The 27,848-nt window shown below is 36.2% G+C and overlaps 1 protein-coding gene across 1 annotated transcript in view; it reads left to right on the top strand.

Annotated features, from left to right (window-relative positions):
- ccnd2a (cyclin D2, a) overlaps positions 1-27,848 on the top strand; it is a 111,143-nt gene that overhangs the window by 8,697 nt on the left and 74,598 nt on the right. Inside the window, exon 2 of the mRNA XM_087796842.1 lies at positions 26,447-26,499. Within this exon, the coding sequence (XP_087652968.1) occupies positions 26,479-26,499 (21 nt within the window). The 5' untranslated portion in view covers positions 26,447-26,478. The remainder of the gene's footprint in view (positions 1-26,446; positions 26,500-27,848) is intronic.

Genomic DNA, 27,848 nt, shown 5'->3' with positions numbered 1-27,848 from the left:
AGTAAAGCAGTTAAGCTGGAAGTATGAAGCAGCCACCCACGCACATTCTCTTTCCCAGAGCATGTGGGATGGTCTCTAAAATGTGAGCTGTTGAGGGCGTGTTCTATACCTTGTTTTTAACTTACATGCAGGTTCAGTTTTAATAATATGGGTGCTATAACTCTTTTTTAATGAAGCTTCCATTTGTTTTATTTTTGACTATAGAACTCAGTCTATCTATCTAGGTAGGAAGTATATAAACACTTCATGTCCAAGTTTATTTATCTGAATCTGGAATCCTTTGTTTGACTGAGTATTTGGGAATTTTTCTATGTATTCTGACACGACCTCAGCCAAGAAGCTCATTTCAAACTAATTTATGAATTGTGTTGACAAAATTCAAGTCTCTGTATTTAGAATCTAACTCGGGTCACAGGAGCGAGAACACACTGAAATGTAACCACTAGACCAACTGTGATCTTAGCTCTGACGCAGATTAATCAAGTGTTAAATCTTACCTAACAACCCTAGAAACTTAAAGTGATAATTCACCCAAAATTCAATTTCACTCATTTTCTACTCGACCTCATGTCGACTAAGGGATTATTGTCGGTCAGTGGTGAAGCAGTGCACTTAGAGAAGTACGCAATTTGGGACACAGCACAGGTCTTCATCTTGGTCTAAAAAGACACACTTAAGGAGCAACTAATGTGTTGATTTAAGTGTTTCTTTAATATATTTTCAACCTCTTTTGTGTCATCAGTATGTGTCTGTCTGTACAAAACTCTCCTTTCATTGAAATATTTTCATGTTTGTGCTTAAACCCCGCCCACTGAAAACACTTCAAACAGATATGAGGGCGAGTAGAACAAGTGAAATTTGAATTTTGGGTAACACTTATTTTTACAAAATAAATCTGTTGCCATAGTAACATGAATGAGTTTTTGTCTGTTTAATCACCACGAGGGGGTGAATGAGCCGTTGCAGTTAGAAGCCATACAAGCTTTGATAACCAAAGCATTTTTACAGGTTTCCTTTAGACTTAGAATTTAAATCCTTCATTTTAAACAAGGGTCAAAAACTTTGCGGCATCTTTGTGCTACCTCAGATGGTTGAGGAATAAAATTATCAAATCAAATTTTACCATTAACAGAGCTTTGATGGTATAGTTCAGATGAAACTGACTTGGAAAAAAAACAAAAACACATAATGTAAGACAAAACGGCCCAAATTCACAGTGAAACCACACGAAAATCAACAAAACATTAAACAGCAAAATGTAAATACAATTTTGATTAAAGACATGCAGAAAAGGAAAACAGCTGAAAGACCCCCCAAGCCTGTCTCCACAAGAATGTACCTCTGGTTGCCCCTGGGCCGGTTGAGTTTGATACCCATGTTTTAAATTATGTTCTGTTCAGCTGTTGTGACACGCTAAGCCTGGCTAAACATGTTCAGAAAAAGCCATATAGATTGACGATCCATTGATTATAGATTATCTTACCACTTTTGTAGCTAGTGCCGTACTGCACTGCAACTACTGAAGCTGATTGTGGGAGATTTTTTTGATTTTTTTTTCTTGTAAAACATGGTCTGTTTCATCTATCTCTATCTATGGCACATGTTCGTCTTCACGGCAGTTTTTTTTTTTCTAGTTGCTAACGCTCCCGTAGTTCCAGAGTTTTCACCCCCGCTTCACTTGATCCAGCGAATCAATCTGTATCACACACTCTGTCAAACAATGATGTATACTCTAATCTAGCCCTTCCACTGGGACCAGACAAGATTGAGTCAAGATCTGGAGAAGTTTTGTTTGAAAGCACGGTCTCAATTACGCAGCGAAAAAGGGCTCCCACAATCCTCGGGCTTCACGCACATATGCGTGTACCCACATCCCACTTTTAGAAAGTAAATTAAAGTCAGACTACTAAACACAGCGCTGCTTACTTGTCTATTGCAATCCTCCTCTGAGACAAGCCCGGCGAGGTGAGATGCGGGACAGAGATTATGATGGCAACGCATGGCAGACATATGTGATCGTGGCCTCCAAACCAGAGTCTGATGTGGGAGCTATTAGAGAGCAGTGGCTATTGAAATAGAAAAGGAAATGCTGGGTGTGCAGCTTAAACAAATAAGGCTCTCTGTGTTCTGGAGGAACAACCGCTGCTCCATCTTTACCAAGTGTGGTTTCCTTCTGATGACATCAGGAAGAACAAAACACTCTGGTTTCCTCTTCAGGGAGGAGGAACTTTCTTTGAACTGCAACAAGTTCTCCATTCATCCCTGCACGGATCCGACCTGAGAGTTCTTATCTGAAGGTGTCTCGTGTTTATAAATATGTTTACACATTCCAGGAAGTCATTACCGACGTGCTCCGGGGTGAAATTCATTGGATGATGTTTAAGGAAAGCGTTGGTTTAATTTATCAGTGGCCAAGGTCCAAGTGGGAATTTATAATAAGTGCCAGTCAGTTTGTATTTTTTTTTTTTTTTTAATGCATTATTTAAACTTAAAACCACAATATGTCGGTAAATAGTACCTTTTATTTGTAAAGCGCCTTTCACCAAGATTGAAAATATTGTTTCTGTCTTCCCCCTAGTGGCTAAACAATGCTATGTCTTAAAATATATTTTGGAATTTGAGTTTTGGAATTGTTAATAAAATAGATAACAAAAAGATAAGAAAGGATCTGTCTCTGACCCACTAATGTAAAGTTGTGTGGTGGTCACATGACACTCACATATTCTCTAGGTTTGAGCGTCATTAAAATAGTATCATGACTGTTAAAAATCCAACCAATTATTGCTGAAAATATGAAAAAATAAAAATGTCAAAATGTTACATATTGTAGGTATAACAATAAACAGAGCCTATGATAAAGTTAAACGTTAGTTAATCCCAATTAATTCGATTTGGATGGAATAATAACTACTAACGTTCCTGTGGAAAATAAATAAAATAAAAACCACATACATACAAAGATACATATTTAAAATGTTTTTTGTAAGTCAGGGCGCTTTTTTAATTTACGAAAGGGACTTAAAAAAAACCTCAAAATGTCTCCCATTCCTTAAGAAAAGGTTTATTTTAGGTTGGAAACAATACAACTGTGTATCTTTATTCATTTAGAATAGAATTTTTAAAACGAAAATTTACTTAATGTATATTTATTTGAAATAATACAATTTCTTCAATATGTCCACGTTGAATTCTTTCATACCTTGTTTTCATGTTTTTTTTTGTATTTGGAGATTTTTTATTCAGCCAATATGACTCTGAAATGTTTATCTATCTACTCAGGTGAATTATGTATCAAAAATGTCCAATGGCTTCTGGTGGATGATTAATCTGCTTGTGTCAGTGCAGGTGACTCCATCCATCCGCACAGCCATTCCTGCTCTTGTGTTCAAAGGCTCCCAAGTACCATTAACTGCTTTGTCAGGCTCACATAAGAGTTTTTATCAAGTACAGTGTAGGAGGCCAAGACAGTTGAGCACGTCGGAACTTTATGCTTTCCCGCACTGCTGATTCATAGCCATATTTTGAGTGCGTGTTGAAATGCCTGGTTTATACAGAAAATGTTTAAATGCATCGTCGTGGAGTGGGCGGATGTTTCTCACCGCGGTACTTTGTCCTTTTGCGAGGTTCGCCAACAAGTCAGCTGAGCGAGACGACAAGAGCGTCAACATCAAAGAACGGAGCGACTACCGGAAAGTTCAGAAATGTGGCGCCTGACTGATGCGTTGTTGGAAACCTTGTCACTGCTGTTTGTGCATTGCAAATATTGCGAATGCAACATGGCAAGTGCCAGCTGGATTGAGTTGAAAAACAAAGTGCACAACATCTAATGTCAAATAGTTTAAGGTTGTCATTGGATACGTTTGATTCATAGTCATGATTTAAGTGTCAATATAAACTATTTTCCCGTCAATTTCTTGTTAAGAAAATGATTATTAAGATTTATATTGAGAATATGGGGCAAACTTTATATCAGATGAATGTACTTTTTGAATAGTGTTTTGAAAATCACTTTATTTCACATTTTTGTTAAAGTTTAGAAACATGTTTCTTCTATTACGTATACCAGAACAAATATAATAAATCAATAATAATCATTATAATAATTGTGTTGTTACAGTGAAAATGTAATGTGATTTAACTACTTACATAATGATGGTACATTCGTTTATTTTAGGCAAATTTTCTTTGATTCATTGTGAAAAATATATATAATATAGCTATATTATAATAATGTGTTGTCATATAACAGGCTGACAGGTGAACTTACTGTCCTGCCACCCACACAGTTGACAGGGCAGGGTGCCTGATGACGTTGTCAATTTCTAAAGTACAAACAGTTACGCAGCGTTGACCGACCTGGACATACTTTGAACTCCCGATGAATTTGCAAATCTATCAGCTGCTGTTCACAATGACCTTACCACGCAAAAATCAATAGGCACAAACACACCAGGCTGCTGTTGTGGGACCACTAGAAAGTGGAAGTGAGTGTGTGCGTCCAGGTGGCCGGTGTGTGTGTGTTTTATTTGCACTTGTGATGCAGGAAAACAAGGATCGTTCCAAAAAAGCCCTTTGATGTTGTGTCACAATTCACCGTAGTCACCATGTCCCTTTTAAAGAGGCACTTTTTTTTCTTTTTTTTTTTACTGACTCAAGTTCAACAAGTTGGACTGGTGAACCCATCGCAATGGAAACTCTCTGAGAAATCAGTCAAACATACACAACAAGTGTCAAGATGTCCTTTTCAGTCAGTGAACAGGGCTATTGCACTTGCTGACCTCCCTCCCTTATCCATGTCGCAGTTGTGTGCAGAGCAAGAGTGGACAGTTGCAAAAACATACATGCTGCTCCACTTCAAAAGTTTTATCTCTCATGTCTCATGTGTTGATTGGTGTTCTGTACATGTCTCTCATAAATATTGCATATTGTCATCTCGTGCTGATAGAAGTGTAAGAGGCTTTAATCATTACTACAGATCTTGTGGTACAAGAGTAGTCGTTCCATCACCTAAAGTCCTCCATTTAATACTCACTCTTTAACTGTAGAAAGTAACATTTGTATACTTTATTTTCATTTATAAGCTAGCAGCTGCTCGAAGTTATAGCAACAATTTTGCGAAAAATTATTTACCAGTCCTAAAACAGATTTGGTTTCTTTAAAAGTAGCATGGGGTGAAGAGTAGGGCCTTGTGGTACGCCAAATTAGTGGCGTACCATTGGTAGTCCTTTGAAATCTTTTTGAAGTTACCGCCGGACATATATGTCTATAAGACTTTCACCAATGGCGCCTTCTTTTCCTTTCTTTCTTTTCCAAAAAGATAAACCGAAAAACATCTGAGTCCTCTTATACTGTCCGTCTGTAATTTCCATCTTGTAATGAAGCTAGAACAAGAGGAACTGTTCCGTAAAAATCAAAAAATTCTGTACCTAACGCTTGTTTTTAGCAGAAGCTAAAAGGCTAATATGCTACACAGATAGGAAACACTTTGCCGGAGCTCAGTGTGTAGACAGTTGACAGTTGGGCTCTTTTGTGGAGATTTTTCGAAGGTATTTTGATGTTTTTAAGTTTGTCTTTTTGGACGAAGAAAAGTTTGCAACAGTCATATGGACTTAAATGTCTGCCTTTAGCTCCAAAAAGACAAGGATTACTCAGAAAATAATCCCAACTCTTAGTCGACATGAGTAGAAAATAAGTAAAATTAGAACTTTGGGTGAACTATCACTTTAAATTGTCTTTTATCGTATCTTTTATAAGGTATACTTGAACATGTTTATTTTGTGATTCTGGTGTCACTTTAAGCGGATTTCTCTCCTCTCTAGTTCTAACTTGTCACTCTCTGACTTCATCCCGTGTTCCATGCAAATATGAGCCAAGGTATGTGTCGGTTATCTCCTTCTGGAAAAAACAGCGCCCTTGTTGCTCCATATAGCCCGGCTCTAGTGACCGTCCATTGATAAGGCTAATGTATCCCGATAGCTACCACGCTTTCAAGTCCCGTCACAAAACAGCCGGCTCCCTTTTATGTTGTTTTCCCAAGCCAAGGACAGTCAGACCTCCCTACAGGACCGAGCTAGCTAATCAGTAATCACCGACTTGCTGAGCGTAGCACTCGCCTTGCCTTTCTCTTTGTCTTCTTCCTTTTTGCCACTTCTCTCATCCACTCCTCTCTTTTTTTATTTGTCGTCTTAAAGTTTTCCTCAACTGGAGTGCTTCTTTCTTTTGTCTAGTTCCTCTTCTTCCTCTTCTTCGCACCCGTTTTTTTTCTTCGCCTGGACTCGGTACAAATGTCGCCTGCGAGGGAATCAAGATGCAGAAGGAGGGATCAGGAGGTCTTGTGCCATAGCTGTGCCACAGACACATGGCGTTTTTATATTAAAACATTAGTACCACTATATGACTTTATTTAGGAGTTGCCAAGGAAAACTGATTAGGTGCAAGAGACGGAACAAAAGAGGGAATCATCCCCCGACCACCCTGACTGAGTTCTTGCTTTCAGAGCCAGCGACAGCAGTTCCCCTCAAAACTTTTGTCAAAAGGTCTGGCCCCTTGTTCAAAGACCCTCCACCGCCTCGCCTCGGTCACCAAGTCCAACTTTCTGGAGATAACCGTCAGCTTTTCACGCTGAGCCGTGGATATTTTAGACTTGATTTAATTCATTAGAGTTTATGATTAAATAGAAGACAAAATCGAATCAAACTAACTGAACTTTTCATCTCCAAGTATGTCCTGAATTTATATCTTACTGAATGTTAAGTTTATATTCGTTAGAATATTAACTAAAAAAGGAAAGGGTTGTTGCTTTTATTTATTTTACCTTTATTTAATCATGTAGCTTCCATTGAGACACTTATATATATTTATTTATTCAGCAGCAAATACACAAAGTTACAGATGAAAACATAGAGACAAACGCCAACATGCTGAAGAAGACGATTCAGTATTTTTCATTTTAGATTTTAAAACATTTAAGGACACCAGCTACTTCAGTCTTTCTCAAGTAGAATCCAGGCTTAAGTTACCAAAAATACCCAAAAGCTCCTCTTCTGAATTTCTATGTTTGAAACTGATGAAAAAAGAAAATGTATTCATTTTGGTATACAATAGAAAGTGTAGTTCTAAAATATTGATTTAAAAAAATTAATTGTTTCTTTTTATACTGTTATTTTATTCTCCTTTATTTTATTTTTATTTTGTTGTTTTATTTCCTATTTAAACCTCATTTCCGCTTTTGTTTTGATAAAACTTATTTCTCAGTCATGAGACAGTGTTGTCGGTTTTATTATTATAAAGTGCTTTACAATGTAATTATTAATAACTGGTAAATCAAAGGGTTTGCGGTTTGGTTTTAACTTTAATCTATTATTCATAGCGTAAATAACATAAATGATTGGTAGATTAATACATTAATAATAACATTAGAGGTGTTAGAAAATATCGATATAACGATACGTCGCAATGTTTTTATTCCAGATACTGTATCGATATTAAAAATAAATAGTATTTTATTTTAATTAAAAGTTATTTTTATGGTTTATATTTCAATAGTGTGTGTATAAAAGACAATCATTCAATCTTTTATTTTACAATTAAAACTCAAATATTCACGGCGTTTATTCATTTGTGTGCTGCAATTAAACCTCTGGCCACTAGTTGGCAACATTTGTCATTTCCTCCGTGCCAAAGTACCAGGAAAACGGGCGAAATGACAGCAATGAGTGAAAAAGAAATGACACACCAGGCTCCAGCCGCTTTTAAAGCTGATGTTTGGACTCATTTTGGCTTCAAAACTTATTGTAGAGTTAAAAAATTAAATATAACTGGATATTCCATGTTGCTCCTGGTTGTTTGAAACTGTTAATGCACTTCATTGTTAATATAAGTTTTGAGAATCACTTTCCTACAAGCACTTTCCCATTTCATCAGAGGAAGTATTTGCTAATTTCTTTGTTGTAAAAGCCAGAAAAACGTGTTGTTTTTTTTAAATAATTGTTCCCACATCGCAATATATCGTATCGTCAAACATGTATCATGATACGTATTGTATCGCAAGATTCTTGCCAATACACAGCCCAACATAACACTATAGTTAATCTTCACTGTATATCATAGACTATGCATCAGGGTTAAAATGAATGGGATCCATGGGTAGGGGCCAGGAGGAGAAAAGCTATACCTGCTTAGGAACAAGATAAATGGAGAAGCTAGCTAACAAGATCATCACTTTTAAAAGTCTTGTGGATTATGGTATCTGCGATTGCTGTCAACATGGAGATAAGAAGAAAACGTTTGGTAATCTCGTTCGCTCATACGGAACTCGCTCAATACCTGTGAAAATATATTTTGTAGTGAAGTCGACCTACTTCTTCGTTCAACTGTTTATGGAACCCTCAATGCTTGATGTGCATTAGACGCAGAACATCCATCCACGTTCTTTATTGGTGCCTCATGGCTCGTTTTTTTTTTCTACATTTTTCAAGGGAATGGCTTGATCTGTCCTGCCGTCAACCTCTCTCAGCGCTAACCAGTCCCAGATGGTACCTGGATCAGACGCCACAGCAGCGAGTTGGACATAATCAGTAGTCAGGAAGCCGAGAACTGAAGTGTGGGCCTTCCTGAGGCCCGGCTAGGGGGGCGGGGGGGCGGAGGTAGTTGAAAGACATAAATAAATAAATGCCCAAATGAAACTAACCTTTCGAAATTACTATTATTTACAAGTTCTCCGCCTAGTTTAAACAAACCCGAGCATTCGCGGCACCGAGAAATCCTGCTTTTATTTCTACTCATTTAATGAAACTACTGTTTATTCAACCATCTATGACGACAACACCCATCATGTCTCCAGCTTGCTTTATTTATTTTGATACAGACTTTTCTGCTTTTGCTGTTTTTGAAAGTAATGTTTTTGTTCAATGTGTCAAGATCTTGTCATCATGATGTTCTCGCTTGAATACAGATGAGATTCTTAATATCATCACTTTCTAAACAATCCCATCAAATTGATTCTCCTAAAATTAAAAATAATAATCTTTCTTTTCTTCCATGAAGTTCCTCTTATTCAACTATTTCCCTGAAGCTGCCACAAACTTGTTTGACGTGCATGCAATGTATAATCCAGCGCGGCGCCTCTGGTCCACTGGTTCAAGTCTATTAGTTGTTCCAAAGTGCAAGACAGACACTTTCACAGTTTCCAAGTCTCTCTTGAATTATCGAAACCTCTTTCGTCACCTTCTCTGGACACTTGAATTCTAAAAAATGTCCTCGTGGATCATGTTTTTCAGGCCGAATGGTTCAAATGAAGTGGTTATCGTGGCCGCCGCAAACATTGATATGAAGTGTTGCCAGCGGAAACAACACAACCATCCCTCATTTCCAACACAGCTGATAAGATTGGACGTGTGTTGGTGTGTTACGTCTGAATTGTTAAATCACTGACACGGAGCAGGTAATTAAGTTCCTTCCACGCAGAGAGAGGGGAAAAAATGGGGATTATTTCACAGTTGAGAATGAAAGATTCGAGCTCAAACGATTCAAGATTAGCACTTCCAGATATAAAATGATTATTTAAGTTTAGATACCACGGTTCTCATGTTAAACAATGAATGGATAGAATGAGCTAATGAGGTGTTTCCAAACTTCTTTATTATCGAACTTTGAAATAAGAACAGGTTTGATAGCATCAATGCCAACGGTATCTTTCTGCTCGATATTCTACCATTCTGTTGTCTTTAAACTATATGAATAAATGCTGTTTAAGTTTAAGACACGTTAACAAAAACATAAAACAGCGTTCAGAATAATAAATAGAATTTAAATTCTAAATATGTTTTGTGCAAATATATTTTCAACTCTCAGAATCTTGGTGAAATGGCTGATGATTCTCTCATTAAAGGTCCAAACAAACCACAATACACTCTAGGATTTAAACCTAGATTAGAACTTCAGGCTCTTTCTTAAGTGCTACAAGGGGTTGTTTCGTTTTACTTGAATACAGTGTAATTAAATAGAGAGAAGTAGTAGACGGTGCATACTATTGCCATGTGGCTCTTATTATACAACCGGTTAATACACCGATTACAGTCATATACATTAAACAACAGAAGAAATGAAAAATTACTTTACTAATTAATTTAATTATTTAAATCTCAAGTATTTCATGTTTATTTCGTACCCTTGTTTTTGTATTCTGTTTCTTAACCAGTGCTCAATGGCGCCACCCAAAAGCCAAACAAGTGAATGAAGAAACTTGAAAAAAAAAACATCATCAAAAAAATGTTTTCATGGAAATCTTGTTGAATCACGCTGTTTACAAACAAACAACACAACTATAGGGAAGGCATTAGGCTTTTAAAAGTTAAATTAAGCATGTGTTGTAGAACTTTTTTGAACAGATTACTCAAACAATCCATTTCAAACCGAACAATTTGTTTGACATAAGCAAAACAGGGTGCCTTTTGTCTCCCTGGCACGTCATTAGAATATTCCAAAAGTTCACTTTTTTGGACTTACTTTTTTTTCTTTTTTTTTTGTTGGGCGCTTGTGTGTGTGGCTCTAGTGTGACTGATAGCAGAGCAGCTGCACTGCGATTTTCAGTCTGTCTGGAGTAGAGGGAAGCCACACTTGTCCCCTTCCAGCTGCCTGCTTTTGTTTCTGCACCGGCAGTGAGCGGGAGCTACTCATAGAGGGCGCTAGTCCGGCAAACCGGCTGCAGCTGCCAGGAGGCTGGAGGGAAAGAGACCAACAATGGCTGCAGAGCATGGTGGAAGAACACAAATGGAGGGGGGGGGGGGCGGCAACTCAGTGAAGGTTTTTATTATGTTTGCTATAGAGCTTCAGGAAGTGGAACTTTTTTTCTTCTTCAAATCCACATCTGACACATAACGGTTGTATTTCTGTGTCACACCTGTCGCCCCAAACCTCACAATTGCAATTTCAAAACTCATCACTTGTCAATGATTGAAGTCTTTTTTTTTTTTTTTTCTGTTTCCTCACAACGCATCCCGCCCTTCACGGTTTTGAGTCAAACAGTGATTCAGTTGAAAGTGTGACCCGGAAGACTCTTCGGTTATCAAGGGTGTTGGTTAATGTGTTGTGTTCGGCATCCTAATATATCGGCCGCTGTTAATGAGTGATTCACTTTTCGCTTTCATGTACAGTAAATGAACAGTGGAAACTGGCATTTCAAAGATTCTCTTCTGTTTTTTTTTTTCCATCATTCCAAACAAGGCAATTATCAACCGATCACATGGGAATCAGTCCTGCAGGGGAAGTTCAGTGAGAGAGTCACACCGAACGACATTTATTACGATGGAAAAACATATTTGTTACAAGGATATCAGAGGTTTCTCCAGGAAAGAACGACCTTTACGCCTCAAAATATTCACAAAAACATGCTCTTTGTCCCGTCATCAATGTTTCGTGTGATTTTCATTTGACTGAGATTTAACTTTTATGGTCATTTTGCTAACAGACTGATCTCTATGATCTTCTCGGCGGGTGTAATAAACAAGCAATTCACTTTATGATACTGATAAGGTTGTTTCTTACAGGCGGTACTTTCATTTTTAAATGACATATTTTCATTGGTTTCCACTAACATGTCAGAATAACTGGTTTTTTTTGTAACAAAGTTTTCTAATAAAGTTAAAAATAAAATTAATAAATAAAATATGTTATTGTAGTTGAAAAACTGAATATAATGTCATTTGAAAATCACATTGACTTATTTAAACAACTACATCAAAGTAAATAAAAGCCCTCTCGCAATATATGCAACATACTGTATGTCACTTATAATATTGATATTGATCCGTCAGGTTAAAGCTGCAAACACATGATATTCTCGTCTGTTGTGTATAAATAACTACTCTGAGATGTTAGTTTTCCCTACATTTTAAATACATTTTGATTCTTTTCAACTATCTTTCTTCATGAATAATGGTAGGAGAACATCCGTACCTGATCTGTTTTCAAGTCGAATACGAGATCATGTGATCAGAAAAGACTTAATTCAGGATTTTCTCGAAGTAAACATTTTAATTCTTTAACTTAATTTTTGGCCTTTCAACTCAATGAATTGGGTGGAATAGGTTTGAAGAGTGAGTTTAAAGACGCACAACTCCACCTAGTTTATTCAGAGGTTTTTCTTTTCTTATATATATATTTTTTTTTAAATATAAAATGAACCAAAAAACATTCTATGACTATACCTTTATATAGAAATATGTATTTATTTATTAAGAAGAATATGAAGCTGGCTCTTCTTTATTATTTAAAGTGTATATTCGCTGTGAATCCCCTTGTCCAGTAATTGTATTACCTTGTCCAGCCATCATTTGTTTTTGAGGTTTTAACATTAAATTAAAAATGAGTGCCACTTGGGCGAGCATAGAATTGGTTCATAATAATCTGTATCCATCTTGATTAAGAATGTTTTTTAAAGGTTTCATTTTAAATCTTGCAGTTTTTTAAAGTTTAATTGTATTACACTTGTATAGCTTCAAACAGCAGCTGCTTAAATGCCCGACTCTGTTCGGTAAAAAACAGACAACGAGTCAAATAAATCTAATTTATTGTTACTTTCTAAAGGTATTTATAGTTTGTTTATACCATCATTGGATGTTAAACTCTGAAAAACTACCTAAAAACATATTGGTTTAATTGTTCATATCTTATTTGAAATGATTGGTTTGCTTCTATGCTGTGGTTGAGGAGTTCATGAAAAGACCTCCTTGGTGGCAGGATGTATTGTCCATGTGCTTTTCTAGGAAGTCAATCCGCTTACAGTAAAACGAAAGTGAAACACTTCTGAACACAGTTCAAAGTCCAGACATAACGGTGTGTCATAAAGTGTATTGTTAATGGTTTGCTTGGACCTTAAACAAGATAAACATCAGTTCAAGTCACCAATAACCTGAGAGAATGAACGGAAATGATTTAGTGTTTAATCCTTTATACTTCAAATTTTTTCCCTCTTCCCTGTGAAGAAGCAAGAGTTCTCATATTCCATTGGTCCAAACCAGCTTAGAATGAATACAATTTACTGTACTCTCTGAATACTGCAAGCCTTGTATTGTGTTCTTGTTTATGTGTTTTAAACTTCAAAAGCCTTTATTTATATATGTCAAAAACTCTTTTGATTGGTAGAATATAGAGTAGAACCGTTTGTTATACTAAAACAACTATATATATATTTTTATTTGGTGTTAACAATATAACTTTGTGAAATTTTATGTTGTTTTGTTTGTTTTTTCGATCATAATTTCAGATCATATAAGCAAACATGTTAAATAATAGCCTTCGATTGTTACTTGTAACTAATCCCCTAAAGACATGGATTAGAATCAGTCGAGCATTTACAGTCTGTGGTTTTATTGTATTTCTAGTAAACAGTGGGTGTCTTTATATTTAATGGTATTTTTAATTAAAATAAAATAACTCTGAACTCTATGCCACACAATGTCTGTATTGTGGAGCCTCTACAGGTTTATACTCTTAAGGTATCTTACACTTTGACCCCTTAAGAAGTGCCTTGTATCCACTTATGTTGTCTTTGACATGCTTTAAATCCTTATTATCAAGCACAGATGCAAACAGACACAAGTACAAACATAATTGATGCCAGTAATAATTATCATAGTATTATCGTTGATTTTTAGGAAATACATTTCTAGCTTACCCTCCCTACACACACCGTCTCCTGTCCTCTTTAACACTAGGGTACATGCTTCTAACTCATGGTCCAGGGGCCTAATCTGGCCCGCCAGATGATTAGATGTGGCCCCGCCAGACTGAGGGTTGAATGACTCAGTATGAGGTTCATGTGGATGACCTGCAAAGATGCCGGTGTTTAAGATAAGATGAGGAACACAGATGATCAATGTCAACTATCATAGAGAGTCTCTGATAAGGCAATATCGCATTCAGACTCACTTTCTGTTAAATTTTCTAGTTCGGTCTGTGACAATTGTAAAAATATTTGACCCCTCGTGCGTTTGAGTTCAACACCTGGCTCCAGAGCAATCGTGCCATACTTAAGCATGTTTGTGTCCAAAGTCCAGATTCTTTCGTTAACAGCCATGTTGCAAGGGGCTAGCTTTTACGAGCGGTGCTAATGAATGCTATCTAGCACCCAGAGTAGCCAATCAGAGAGCCATGTTGAAGTTTGAGACGGGGTAGGTACCATTTTAGTCCACTTCGCCTTTTTGCTCCGGACACTTGTTACCTCATGACATCACACACTGAATACTGGAAAAGCTTTTAAAAGCTGTTTTAAGAGCCATAGAAAGTTAATCTGAATGATTAGAGGGAACTTTGTACGACACAACAAACATATACATAAAGAAAACAACAATCAGGATAAGTAACAATAAGAAATTTACAGATCTGGTCAAATTTAAAACGGCTCAAATAATGTACAAGGTAAGAAATAATCAATTGCAAAAAAAACATACAGGGAATGTTGATGGAAAGGGAAGGGAATATAATCTAAGGGGAGAACAAAACTTTAAGAAACCTCAGGCTCGTTTAAATATGAAAATCATGTGCATATCGAGCTGTGGAGTGACTTTGTGGAACAGTTTGGAGACGAAAATAAAAAGTACAAATATGAATCTGTTTAAAAAAAAAAGCTACAAAAATATATATATTTAAGTGTATGGAAAAGGACATGTGAGCACCAACAATGATAGTAATAATGTATAATGTATATCATGTGTATTCATACCCATTTATTATATGCTTATGTATAACACTATATTATGTTATAGTGTTTATATATTAATATATATGTATTTATTGTATGGATATCTGTGTAGAAATATGTGCCACAAACAGATATTTATTAAAAACTGGTAGGAAGTTGTTTTTTTTTAAGTACTTTACTTCTTCCTACTACTTTTTTTGAACTACAGGGTTTTGTTATTCTGCTTTTTTTGTTTCATTGGTGTTTTGTTATTTTGTATGTACACATAATTTACATTCCTTTTTTTTAATAAATAAATTCATTCATTCTCACCTATAATTCAAATTTCTACTCACCCTCACGTTGGGATTATTTTCAGAGTAATCCAATTTGTTTTAAAGTAATAGGCAAAAAATGTATGTCCAATGAAGCGACTATTGCTCACACGTCTTTGTCTTCCTTTTCGTCCAAAAAGACACATTTAAAAACATCCATCGTCTGTAATGCCCCTGTTGTATCGAAGCCTCGACATGAGGAATTCTTTAGGAAAAACTTTAGACAAAGTCTGTATTTTAAGATTGTTTTTAGCAGACACTGCTAGGACATCGGCCAACACTGTCAAGAAATAGGGTATATATCACGGACCAGTTAAAACTTCACTCATAAGAAGAAGTTTCTCGTGTTTGTAAGGTGTTACTCGCAGGAAGTGCCCAGACCAAAACAGTAAGGCGGACAGGAATGGTACCAACAACAGCACTTACAAACGACACCTGAGTATAACTCTTTGTGTGCCATAATCGCTGACGCTACAAAATGTGGTGCGTTACTGTAAAGACGATTTAGTGCCTGGATATTGGACATTTTTGTTCATAATCCAAAGGCATGTGAAGCTATCGCCTTTGGCGAGATATTGTGTGTCTTAGTTCTTTCCGAATGAACCTTTAGACTTCACCGAAAACAACAAGACGTAGCTCCATGTAAGGTACAGTGGTGTCAAAAGTTTGTTGCGTCAGTTTTTTAAAAGGGTTGCTGCTCTTAAGTGCGTGTTAACCGTGTGCGTGGGTGTCATGGCGGAAAGAGGTTATGAATGAGCTACAGCTGCATCGGCCCCACCGGTCAGCAAAGACAGCTGATGAATGAAGTGGAAATTATTAAAATAAACTGCTGGGTGATGCAACAACATTTGCTCAGCAGGCACTCACACATCTGGCTTCCCAGAGACCGTCCGTCCCCGTCGACGCGAACGTACACAAATATTTTTATAAAAAACGCCGCCGATTGGGGGGGGTCACCGGGTTTCTTGGTCGGGGCGTCATTAAAGTGACGCTAATGAAAAGATGAGCGACGCGAGGACAGACCGTCACGTTTTTTTTTGGCGTAATGCAACGGCAACAGATGGTGAAGTGAGGAGACAAAAGAGCGGGAGACTGGGTCGCTGATGGACAGACAGACGGAGGGAGAGGAAGACGAGCAGCTATCAGGACAAAGACATCAGTCACGTTTAGGGGATTTTTTTTTTTTTTTCCCCTCCTCCCTTTAGCGAGTGGACCTTGATCCACACAGACTCTACTGTGTCATGGTGTGTGTGTCCCTGTGTTACTATGGGCCGGCGAGGGGACGAAACATGACTCAGCAGAAATGGAGAAACAGAATAGCAGCTAGCCAAACGCAACAGATGGATGTTTTTACACCGATCAATTCACTGAGGACTAAATGTCGCAGCAAACATTAGTGTGAGCGAGACAAAAACAATTGACATTTTAGAGTATATTTGTGATTTTTAAAACAGATCCCACTCAAGTCTTTATTATCATTGAGAAACTTAATATATAACTAATCACTTAACAAGTCTGGTTCTCGTAAGTTTTCTGCCTCTCTTCCTGATATAGCTTTTTCTGCTTACTAGAGCTGTGACATAATTAGGATTAAGTGGTACAAAGAAATAATAATGATAGAAATCTGATTGTTTAAGAGGTTATCTGGTTGTCTTTGGCTCTTCGCAGAATATTTCTGAAAGTTCTAAGCGTGTCGAAAGTTTCATCGCATTTTGATGTTATTTGTCATTTCACATTGTTTAGGGTCACCAGACAAGATCGTGAGAATTTTGGTTAAGGAATACCGTATTTTGAGGATTATAAGTCGCACTTGAAATCCTTTTATTTTCCCCAAAAAAGACCTCATTATCTGGTGTGGCCAATGTATGAATTTTGGTCGTACTTACTAGCCATGTACATTTGTATGTGGTACAAGGCGTTCCAAAATATGTCAAAATGTTACAAAGCCTCAGTACAAGCCACCGTTGTATTACTCTGCAAAGTGCATAAGTATTAAACCACGATGTGTCATTGTAATACTTCACAAGGTGCCTTAGTATTACTCCGTGAGGCGCAGTGGTATTACTCTGCAAAGAACAGTAATATTACTCTGCAAGGTATAGTAGTATTATTTTGCTGAGTCCAGTAGTATAACTCCGCGAACCATAGTAGTATTAATCCGGGAAGTCCAGTAGTTTTACTCCTCAAGGCACCATTCTATTACTCTGCAAACTACAGTAGTATTACACCATGTTGTGTCGTTGTAATACTCCACAAGGCCCAATGGTATTACTCCGCAAGGTGCAATGGTATTAGTCCGCAAAGCACAGTAATAATACTCCGCGAGGCAAAGTAGTAATTTGCAGAGTCCAGTAGTATAACTCCGCGAAGCATAGTAGTATTACTCCAGGGAGTGCAGTAGTTTTTCTCCTCAAGGCACAATTGTAATAGTTGGCAAAGTACAGTAGTATTACTTCACAATGTGCTGTTGTAGTACTCCACGAGACGCCATAGTATTCCTCAGCGAGACGCAATGGTATTACTCCGCAAAGCACAGTAATATCACCGCAAAGTACAGTAGTGTAACTCTGCAAAGCATAGTGGTATAATTCTGGGAAGTGTAGTATTTTTACTCCTCAATGCACCATTGTATTACTCGGTGAAGTACAGTAGTATTACTCCACGAGGTGCCGTTATGTTACTCCGCAAGGCGCTGTAGTATTAGTCTGCAAGGCTTGCTAGTATTACTCCAAATTGAAGTGAGTTATGCTTTGGATGAGTATTATTCACACGCGTTTAGTGCGCCTCATGGATTTTGAGTTTGCATGTTAGCTTAGTGTGAAGAGTAAGTTCCTGTACAACAATGGGTTGTTACTCATGTTCAATATAGTTCCATGACTTGAAGAATTGTGTCACTGTTTAAACAATGTTACTAGTTTAAAATGACCAGTTTGGCACCAATATTGGATACAACTTTTACGATACCCAACCCTAGTTAAATGGTTCAGGATGGATCCCATGCATATTTGATATACTGTGTTGAGGCCTTGGCTCCTGAAAGGGGGGTTGACTGATCTGATCCACTGTCTGTGATGTCAGCTATAGAAACACATATGAGGCAGTATTTAAAACTACACAAACCATGATTTTTTTTATAGGAAATTTAACCTCTATCTATTTATTTTAAAGTTGAAAAAATATGGAATTAAACATTTTATAAATTAGATGCTCATTTTATGCATTGGTTTTCTGTATATGGTTAAAATGCTTCTGTTCTTGATATACTTTTTTTTATTTTAAATTGACATATATTCCCTTTTTTGCTTTGATCCTTTTCAAAGATTTTTTCATTACAATGAATGGGTTAAGAAAAGCAACTGTGCTTGTATTTTTGATTCCTTATTGTGCATATTTTTAACTATTTGTTAAATGAATATATAACATTTTGGAACGACAACATTTATTGTAATGTTTATTCTTTACATTCTTAGGTGATTCTAGGTACAAATACATCGACATAAAAGGAGGTCCCTATAACTGGAATTCAGTTGTTCAACTCATGTAGAAATTGTATATTAAGGTTAATAAGTGTGAGATAATTAGATATTTTAATAACAATGAGTTGATCTAAAAAACGATTTAGAAGTATTTAAACAACGTTCAATTCCTGTGAAAGCCTAATGTCTCTACAAACAAAGTCCAACAAGGAAACAAAGTATTCCCAGATAGTTTTCTTTAGTTATATTTAATGTTCTTATCAGATAAATGTCTTCTTCAGAATTCAAACCTGTTCAGTGATGAGTCATTTTATCGCCATCAAGGATCATGGAGTTACAGTTGGGCCGTTCTAAAGAATGAGGATGTGCGTTTGTGTTTGCGTTATGGTGGACTTGGCTTCGCCTTTTGTGGCGAGAACGGACACAGGAGGAGAAAGTGTCGCTGATTGACAGAAGATCTTTCTACCCCGCAGATGTGTGTTAAAACATTTGTGTCCGTGTGCTTGTTTGGGGAGGTCCGCTGGTTCTGGCAAACAGAATCTGGTCTTATCTCTGGTGTTTTATGTTCCTAGTGGGGCACAAGCAGCCCTTTGTGGCAAAGAGGTGGCTGGTCCCGGTCCAGACCGGCCCATGCAGCTGTTTACCACTTTTGGACAAATCCATGTGTGTGCCTATGTGTGTCTGATTAGATGTACATGTGTGTATATTTGTGTGTGTGAAAGTGCTTGTGTCACTGTGTGTACAAGTCCATGTGCCCACTGTGTGTGTGTTTGTGTGTTTTTATTAGACCAACAAGACAATCTGATATAGTGACACTAGTGTAATTGTCGTCATATTGATCCAAATCATTAAGAATTATTCATTTTCTATATTTATATGATAAATAAATTTAATTTAGGTTGATAAATGCTGATCATTCCTGTTCTCTGAATGGACAATTTTTGTAATCATCGTATGATATTTGTTTTGAGGCGTCAACTGGTTGACACTTTTTTTTATTGAGGGCAAGATGGAGAAGACCAGCTAAAGTGGTGAAACAAAAAAACACAACTAAAAATGACCAAATGAATCATGTCAAAGTGTCGTGTCAAAACCTTCAATTCAATTCAGTTTCAATTCAATTTTATTTAAAGTGTCTTATCATAACAAAGTTATCTTAAGACACTTGGGTTGAGTGATGTCATCCAGTGCTTGTAATGTCACTTAAGTTAAAAGTTAATTTGTCATGGACAAAACTATGAGAAATTCTAAATGTATTAAAAAAAGAAACGTGAATTGACAAAAACAATAAGATATGGATGTCATCCAGTGCATGTAAAGTCTATTTGTAATAACAAATATGAGAAATTCAGCATTTTTTCTTTTTAAAACAAACAAGTAAAAAATAATAAGAAGAAATAAATGTAATTTTTAGATAGATGCTGCTTGAGACCTTGGCTCCTGCATGCGATTGAGTGATCAAGTCCACCGTCTGTGATGTCAACTATAGAAACACATATGAGGCAGTATTTAAAACTACACAAACCATGATTTGTATAGGAAATTTAACCTATATCTTCATATTATGAATTAGATGTTCATTTTATGCATTGTTTTTTCTGGATATGGTTAAAATGCTCCTGTTCTTGATATAAAACTACACAAACCATGATTTTTAAAAGAAATTTAACCTCTGTTTTTATATTTTTAAAGTTAAAAATATGGAATTATACATTTATGAATTAGATGTTCATTTTATTGGTTTTCCTGCATATGGTTAAAATGATTCTGTTCTTGATAACAATTATTAAAAATAATTAATATAAATTGCTATTTGTTGAATGAAATTTTACATTTTGGACCGACAACATAACGTCCAACCCTGAAGACATTAACGACAATACAAATACACAAAAAATGTGAAGAAAAAAAAAAGGTTGGTGAAAAATGATATAATAATAACTGTAGTAAATAGTTTATGATTGTGTGTAAACCACAGTAAGACTAATGTCACCTGACATGTGATGTCAACGAACACTCAAGGGTTTCATCTTTTATATTGTTTAAATAGTAAGAGCTGGTGTGACCCATCGCCGCTCAAATGAGCCGTCGGTGGAAGCAGCACAAAGCCACGTGCTGTGTTGCCAGTTGAGTGTGTGGAGGGCAAGAATGTGGCCCCCAGACTTGGCTCCTGGTTGTTCCGCGTGTTAGACGGAGACCTACCAGAATGAGTCATGCTTTTTAAGACATGGCATTCCGAGATCAAAAAACATGACTTTTTTTCGCTCAGCAGCTGTTTTAAATTCCTCACCTTTATTCAGCCGGAAAATGATTACAGTGATTTGAATAATGAAGACGCTTTTTTTTGTTGTTGTATCTTCTGGATCCATTTTTATATCAGACGGTCAACCGCGCGGTCATGTGAACCAGGTCGTGCATGTGATTCCTAGCATGACTCTGCACAAGACGAACGTGTCGTACGAGCTCCGGCGAAACAGTTTGAGATTCTTTGACAAGTGAAAACATGCTACTTCCACCGCCGCCGCCGCCGCCGCCTCCATCCATCTTCTCGTCTCACATTTGAGATGCATCATCTGAGACCACCTTTGACCCCCGGGGCCGTGTCACTTCCTTTACTCCAGCGGTGTCCTTTACCAGGGGGTGAAAGAGAGACGGGTCAGCCGGGTCAGCAGGTTGAGCTGTCAGCACAGGTCTCACAGGCCCCTTTTTAGAGGATCACGGTGTGGGGTCTTTCGGCAGAACTGATTTATTTCTGTTGTCACTTTGAACTGTTTGTTCTTCTTCTCTCGTCCATTGTTCCGACTTTTCTCCCTCTGTTTTGGGTTTCACCTTCAGGTGCACAAAGAATCTTGATAAATGCGAGTGAAGTTCCTTCTAGAAACTCTAAATAACCCCTCAGTCAATTCATTTAATACAAATAAAATCGAATTAACTTTATCATGAAGATTCAGTGACTTTTAGTCCACTATAAAACTGACCATTAATTTTAAAATTGGGTTTATTTTTTCGATGACATTAAACTCACTCCCTTTATTTTGTTGACATTCTTTAATATCTATGATAATTGGAAGTCAATTGTGAACCCTAATAATAACTCAATGTACAGGTGCTCCACATTATTTTCATTTATTATCTATTATTCCCACAAGTGCACCTCTGCACTTACACTTAATATTTTGAGTACACAGGTGAGTCCCGATGAGCAGTGTGCGAAAATGTAGTGCGCAATGAGCACTCAATTGGCCAGAAAATTGAGTGTGGATCGATGGACACTTTCCACCCTTAACGGCCGCCATCTTGGTGACGTAGATGAAACGTTAAACGAAAGCTACGTCACTGACGACGCGTCTTTGGAGCAGATACCGGCGTAAATGTCTCGAGAAAAACACCAATTTTACCACAAAACAACACAATAATAATAAAACAATGAAACACAACCTAAGTAGGGAAAATTGTTGTCAAGTGTCAGCGATAGTGTTAAAAGGTAGTAGAAGAAGAAGCTGTCGTGTCATTTCCATTAAGTGTGTAGCAACAGTGTTTGATTTGAGACAGTACTATCCTGCCGAACTTTAAGCACTTCACAAGTAAGTGCACTCTTACAGTGTACTGTAACGCAGTGCACTTAGAGAAGTGCTCGATTTGAGACACAGCTCAAATCTCTGGTTCTCTCAGCCTGTAATACTGGTGTATAACTATGGTCTCGGTCTTGGTCTCGACACTCGACCGTCTTGGATGTGTCGTGGTCTTAGCTGAGGTGGTCTTGGCTGAGGTGGTCTTGGCTGAGGGGGTCTTGGCTGAGGTGGTCTTGGCTGAGGTGGTCTTGTCTTCACACTTGTTTGTGCTGTTATTCATGGCTCTTTTCATCTCAAGGCTAAACTATTCCAACATCCTTCCTGGTGGGTTGACTTTTTAAAACCTTTTGTCGATATAAATCTTCACTTTTTAACCATTTTACCATTTTTACTATGTTAAATGGATTGTGTGTCTTTTTTTCAGCCATGCTAGCTAAGCTAAGCTTGTTGTATAATAGTGCTACCTGTGGCCATTTTTTTTTACCAGCTAACCCCCGTAAAACTTTTTTATTTTAAGTATTATAATCTTAATTCTTTCTTTAAACCAAACCTTAAGTTTTTAATTCAAACTGATGATTTTTTTTCATATAAAAGGTAAACATCAAATGTTTTTGAAACACTGTAAATTCAGATATAATGTCTCAAATTGAGCGGCTTTTTCTTTTACGAGTTTTAAATATGAATTTATCTGCCGTATCAAACAACAACTCGGATCACAATAAGAAGGGAAATATTAATAAATAAAGGATTTATACCCGAGTTAGGAAAATATTTGCCGTTATTCATATGTTTCTTAAATTAGGTAAATGTAACAAATGTGTCTTTGATGATATCATGTCAAAATCAGGGGCCCACGATCAGTAGTGGGCAGTTATGTTTTCTCAGGGGCCACATTTTATACAGTCGCTGTTGTGAGGGGCCACCAACCCCAAAAAAGGAGAGAAAGGTATACATTTAAAATTATTATTAATAATTAATAATTAGTTTATTGTATTTTAAGCAACTGTTCTTCTTTTTTAAATCGAATAATTAGAAAAAAAAACATTTTTTTCCAAATACTGTAGGTGCATGTATATTTTTATTTAATATTGTATTAAATATTGTATTAAATATTGTATTAAATATTATTAAACAAAAACCCAATAGTCATATTTAAAGATTCGTATATAGTATCATTATTGTATCTTAACCTTTAGAATTGTGTGAAGAGATTTGCAAATACACACAAATCCGCAAATGCGAAAACACAATTCCTAAAAGTATAATTTATAATAAGAACGCGCAAACTTCAAAACATTTAAAAATCCTTTATTTAAGGGCCACATAAAAGAGTCAAGTCACACTAGATGGTTTGCTCAGAATCTAATTTAATTGTTGAAGGTGATTTAATGTCCTTTAAAGATATAATCCATTTATTAGAGATACTTTCAATAACGGTTAATCTGGTGTAGAAAGAACAAAGTTTGAGTGAGTTTTTTTTGCTTGAAGAAGGACAAACACAATTAAGTAGGATTAAGAATGAAAAGACTTCTTTTAGTTGCCCATGATTGAGTTTGAAACCCCTGACCTGGATTTATTTGGGTGAAAATGTCAGTTTTGTTTGTGACGTATCCACTCATAAGTGTTCATTGACGCCACTTAAAAACCTTCCTGTCCTCCGTGAAGAACATGATTTTCATTCATCCTCCGCTTTTATGATCAGAACTCTTTTTGTCAGCTTTTGTTCCACTCCGTGATTCATCATGTCGTGACCTCCTCAGAAACATCTGCCTCGTAAACAGAGCAGGTAAAAAAAACGTTACTGACCCCAGATAAAGAACACCAGGAAGAACAATTAAGTCTGTCAATCATGTTTTTGTATCAATTAACCTGGAAGGAAGATAACCCTCCTTGAACAAATGTGACAAAGACCAAAGAGTGGATGGAAAAGTTGTTCTCAGTCTTGACTTGGGTGGCGACGGATCAAGTTGTTTACACAGGCTTTTGAACGTCTCACAAATCAAAGCGTCCGTCAGAATGGGGAGATTAGGGAGGTTTTTACCTGTTCCCTTCCCACTTTGTTGTCGTCCACCTGGATGTTCTGTTAAACTTTTCCTCGCGCAACAAACAAAAGAGACGCACACGCCGGCCCAGCTTTTTGAACCTGATAAAATGCAGCTGTTTTGATCCGCTGCTTCAGGACTGAAGAGGCCCAGCAAAGGCTGTTTGAAGAAGGAATGAGAGTCGCATTGTTCGTGAAGGGAGATTCCCCTGAAGCCTTCTGCTGCGCTCACTGTGGCCTGTCCCCACACATTCTGTCATCTCAGGACACTACAGTGAAGCCCTAAAAGACGGCGTACCTGGAAACAGACACCAAAGACTCTTTGAACAAAAATAAACTTTAATGTACCGTTTTGAGTCGGTTTATGTGAAAAATAATAACGGTTATTGTCCACTATAATTATTATTATTATTATTATTATTAATATTGTCTGCATTTTGGTTGTTGTTGGTCATAAAAGTATTAGTACATGTATTAATATTATCATTCAATTAGTATTATAAAAGTATTATTAGTATAAAAAAAACATATATATTCGCTTTATGATGAAAACATTTAGTCACATGATTAATGATTATTTAATCACATTTAACTAAATGTTTGTATCTACTTGTGTAACTATTTACTATACATGAGCTGGCACCAAAATTCTATATATTTGTTATGAGTTTAAAACATTTTAATTAGATTAATCACATGGTTAATGATGATTCACGATTAACTAAGTGTTTATAACTACTTAGTTTATGTAATAGCTACCAAAATTCAGAGACTTTTTTAAATGATCTCATATATTCGTTGTTGGACTCAAAAATAGATATTAGATTAATCACGTTGTTAATGTCGATTAATTTCGATGAATCACAATTAATTTAGATTATATAACTACATAGTTTATGTGGCTAGCAAAAATCGGAGACTTTCTAAATAGTCTCATATATTTGTTATAAGATTAAAACATTTGAATTTGATTAATCACAAAGGTAATGATGATTCATTTTGATTAATCACAATTCTAACTATTTGGATGATTTAATTGGATAGCAAAATTCAGAGACCTCCTAAATAATCTCATATATTCTTTATTGGAATAAAACATTTGTATTAGATAAATCACATGGTTAATGTTGATTAATTTCCGAATAATCAGAATTAATCCAGAGTATATAACTACATAGTTTACGTGGCTACCAAAATTCGGAGACTTTCTAAATAGTCGCATATATTTTGAAGATAATACTTATTTTTTATAAGAGTAAAACATTTTAATTCGATTTCTAGATCACAATTATAACAATTATTTTTATGTAAATGGTTATCAGAATTCGAAGACCTCATAAATAGTCTCATTTATATAGATATTGGATTAAAAAGTTTTTTCAAATTAATCACATGATTAATGTCAATTAATCTCGATTAATCACAACTAATTTAGCATTTATAACAATATAGTTTATTTCGGTAACAGAATTCAGAGACTTAAAAAAGGACTATTTATTTGTTTGTATAATCTAAACTCCGATAAATATTCAATGCTTCTCTTCGTATCTTATTTTCCATTAGGATTTTGACACTCAAATGCTTCATAAATACAATGCGTAGATTTGAGAAATCTGATCTCATCCCAATAGGGATTACGATGTACCTGAACACACCAGTGTGGTGTGTTCATGGTGCTGAGAGTGAACAGAGTCATAGTTTTATTTGAATCCCTAATGTAAGTTGAAGGACATTTTCTGCCTGGAAGTCTGGACTTTTTATTCCCAAGTTGCTGCAGCGGTTTAACTTGCAGAAACCAGCTAACTTTTCTGTGATCACCACCCGACACCACAGGTGGTCTGTGCTCTACTTGCTGCTGCATATTGAGTTAATTAGATAATAATAATAAACTTGATTTGTATTGCGCTTTCCATTTGGTCAACGAATCTCAAAGTGCTACAGGTTTAAAACGAGATAAAGACATTAGAAAAATAGATAAACATTATAATGCTACAAGTCCCATGATGCACTGCAGCAGCTGCCGCCTTATCTGATCAAACATGTTCAGTTTAAGGAAATGATTCCTGTTTGTCTTAAACCGTGTGTTTGTACTGATGTTTGAAACACCTGTGCTCCGGGCGAACGTCTCTTTCTATTAATTCAACGTTTCCTGGCTTACCTGCCCGCGATATATCCTCAGGCTAACAGGTGGTGTAGGTGCTGAAAGGATGTGGATTATACCTGTGTTTATCCTCCACTGACTCGGTTCAAACTTTTGACATTTGTGCGGTGAATTTTCCAATTAAAAAAATGTCATGAATAACTACATTTTCTAACAATGTGCTGTATGTTGTGCTCCTCAGGGAATGGAACCAGCTGCTGCTACATTTTAAAAATGTGTCTCAGGAGATGTCAGGTATGAGCACTTCCTGCTTTTATTTGTGACACGTAAGCTGCTGACTCACGTGAGCTGGTTTGGATGCATGAAGCCAACAAAGTGTTGTGTACTATCCACTGTCTGATTGTGTGTTTTATGAAGTAATGACTCATGTCATGCAACAGAACTCTGGGAAGTTTGTATGTATGTTATTATGTATAACAACAGTTGTTGTTGAATGGTTTAGTGTTGCCACGGTGAAGTTACTGGTGTCGTACAGTGGAAGTCTTTTGCCTGAAAGTGTGATGGGTTCAGTATCTAGAGATGAAAAGTCGATGAGTCAGAAGCCGACACCGATGACTCTGGCCTTGTGGTCGAACGATATGACTGTTCTCATATCATATCCTGTTTCCAGGTTTGAGTACAGCGTCGATGTCAGTGTCGGCTCATCACTGACGTTTATGGAGATTGGCTAATGTGCTGGCCAATCAGCTCTCAGAGAGTCATTATGTAAATGAATGTCCTGTGATTGGATGAGAAGCACTTGACTCGTTTGTGTCTCGTCCTATGATGGGGAAGAATTTTATCACATTTATATATATATATATATTTTGACATTTTTTCATAAGAATTTTATAAGAAATCAATAACAATAAAAATGTGAAAATGGTTCATGTTAAAAAATACATTTTGATCCATGGCAATATATAATGTTAATAGTGTGTTGCACAGAGCCACGTTGACATGTTGGATTATTTTGCACAAAAATGTGTTTGGTTTACATTTTGTAATTTTTAGAGAATTATTGTTGTTTTTTTTATCGTCTTGTTGGTGTTTTATATAAAATGACGATTATGGGAACATTATATATATATTTCTGCAATGAAATTCCCATAATTTAATAACATTAAATTGAAATAAACAGTTCTGAAATAAGTTATGAAGCAAATAAAGAGGACAATTTTGGTAATTTATTTAATAAATAATATTAATTCTCGTTTAATGTATTTTAATTCAAAGTTATAAACATATTTTCCAGTTTCTCCCCAACTTTGTTTAGGGAGACCAAAGAACAGACCATACGTTTTAAAATTAAAATTACATGGTAAAATAAATGACTTAAACAAGATGTATTTAAAATGAATCTGGTACACCCTATAAAAAATACCTGGAGAACTAAGTGTAAGTATAACTAAGATCTGTCTTTTGTTATTTTTTTCTGCACATAAATTCCTATTTAAGCATAATTTATGTCATCATCTATTTATACTTATATTATTGTTATTTATTATATTTTACTGTAATTCATTCATTTTCAGGAGTCCCATTAACAACGGATTCAAGTATAAAATATGCAATCACTTATACAATAGCAAATATTTGTTAAT

This window comes from Callionymus lyra, chromosome 8, assembly GCF_982586985.1.
Source record: "Callionymus lyra chromosome 8, fCalLyr1.hap1.1, whole genome shotgun sequence".
Classification (NCBI taxonomy): domain Eukaryota; kingdom Metazoa; phylum Chordata; class Actinopteri; order Syngnathiformes; family Callionymidae; genus Callionymus; species Callionymus lyra.
The sequence above is the reverse complement of the archived record's forward strand: the minus strand, read 5'-3'. Positions and strand labels throughout refer to the sequence as shown.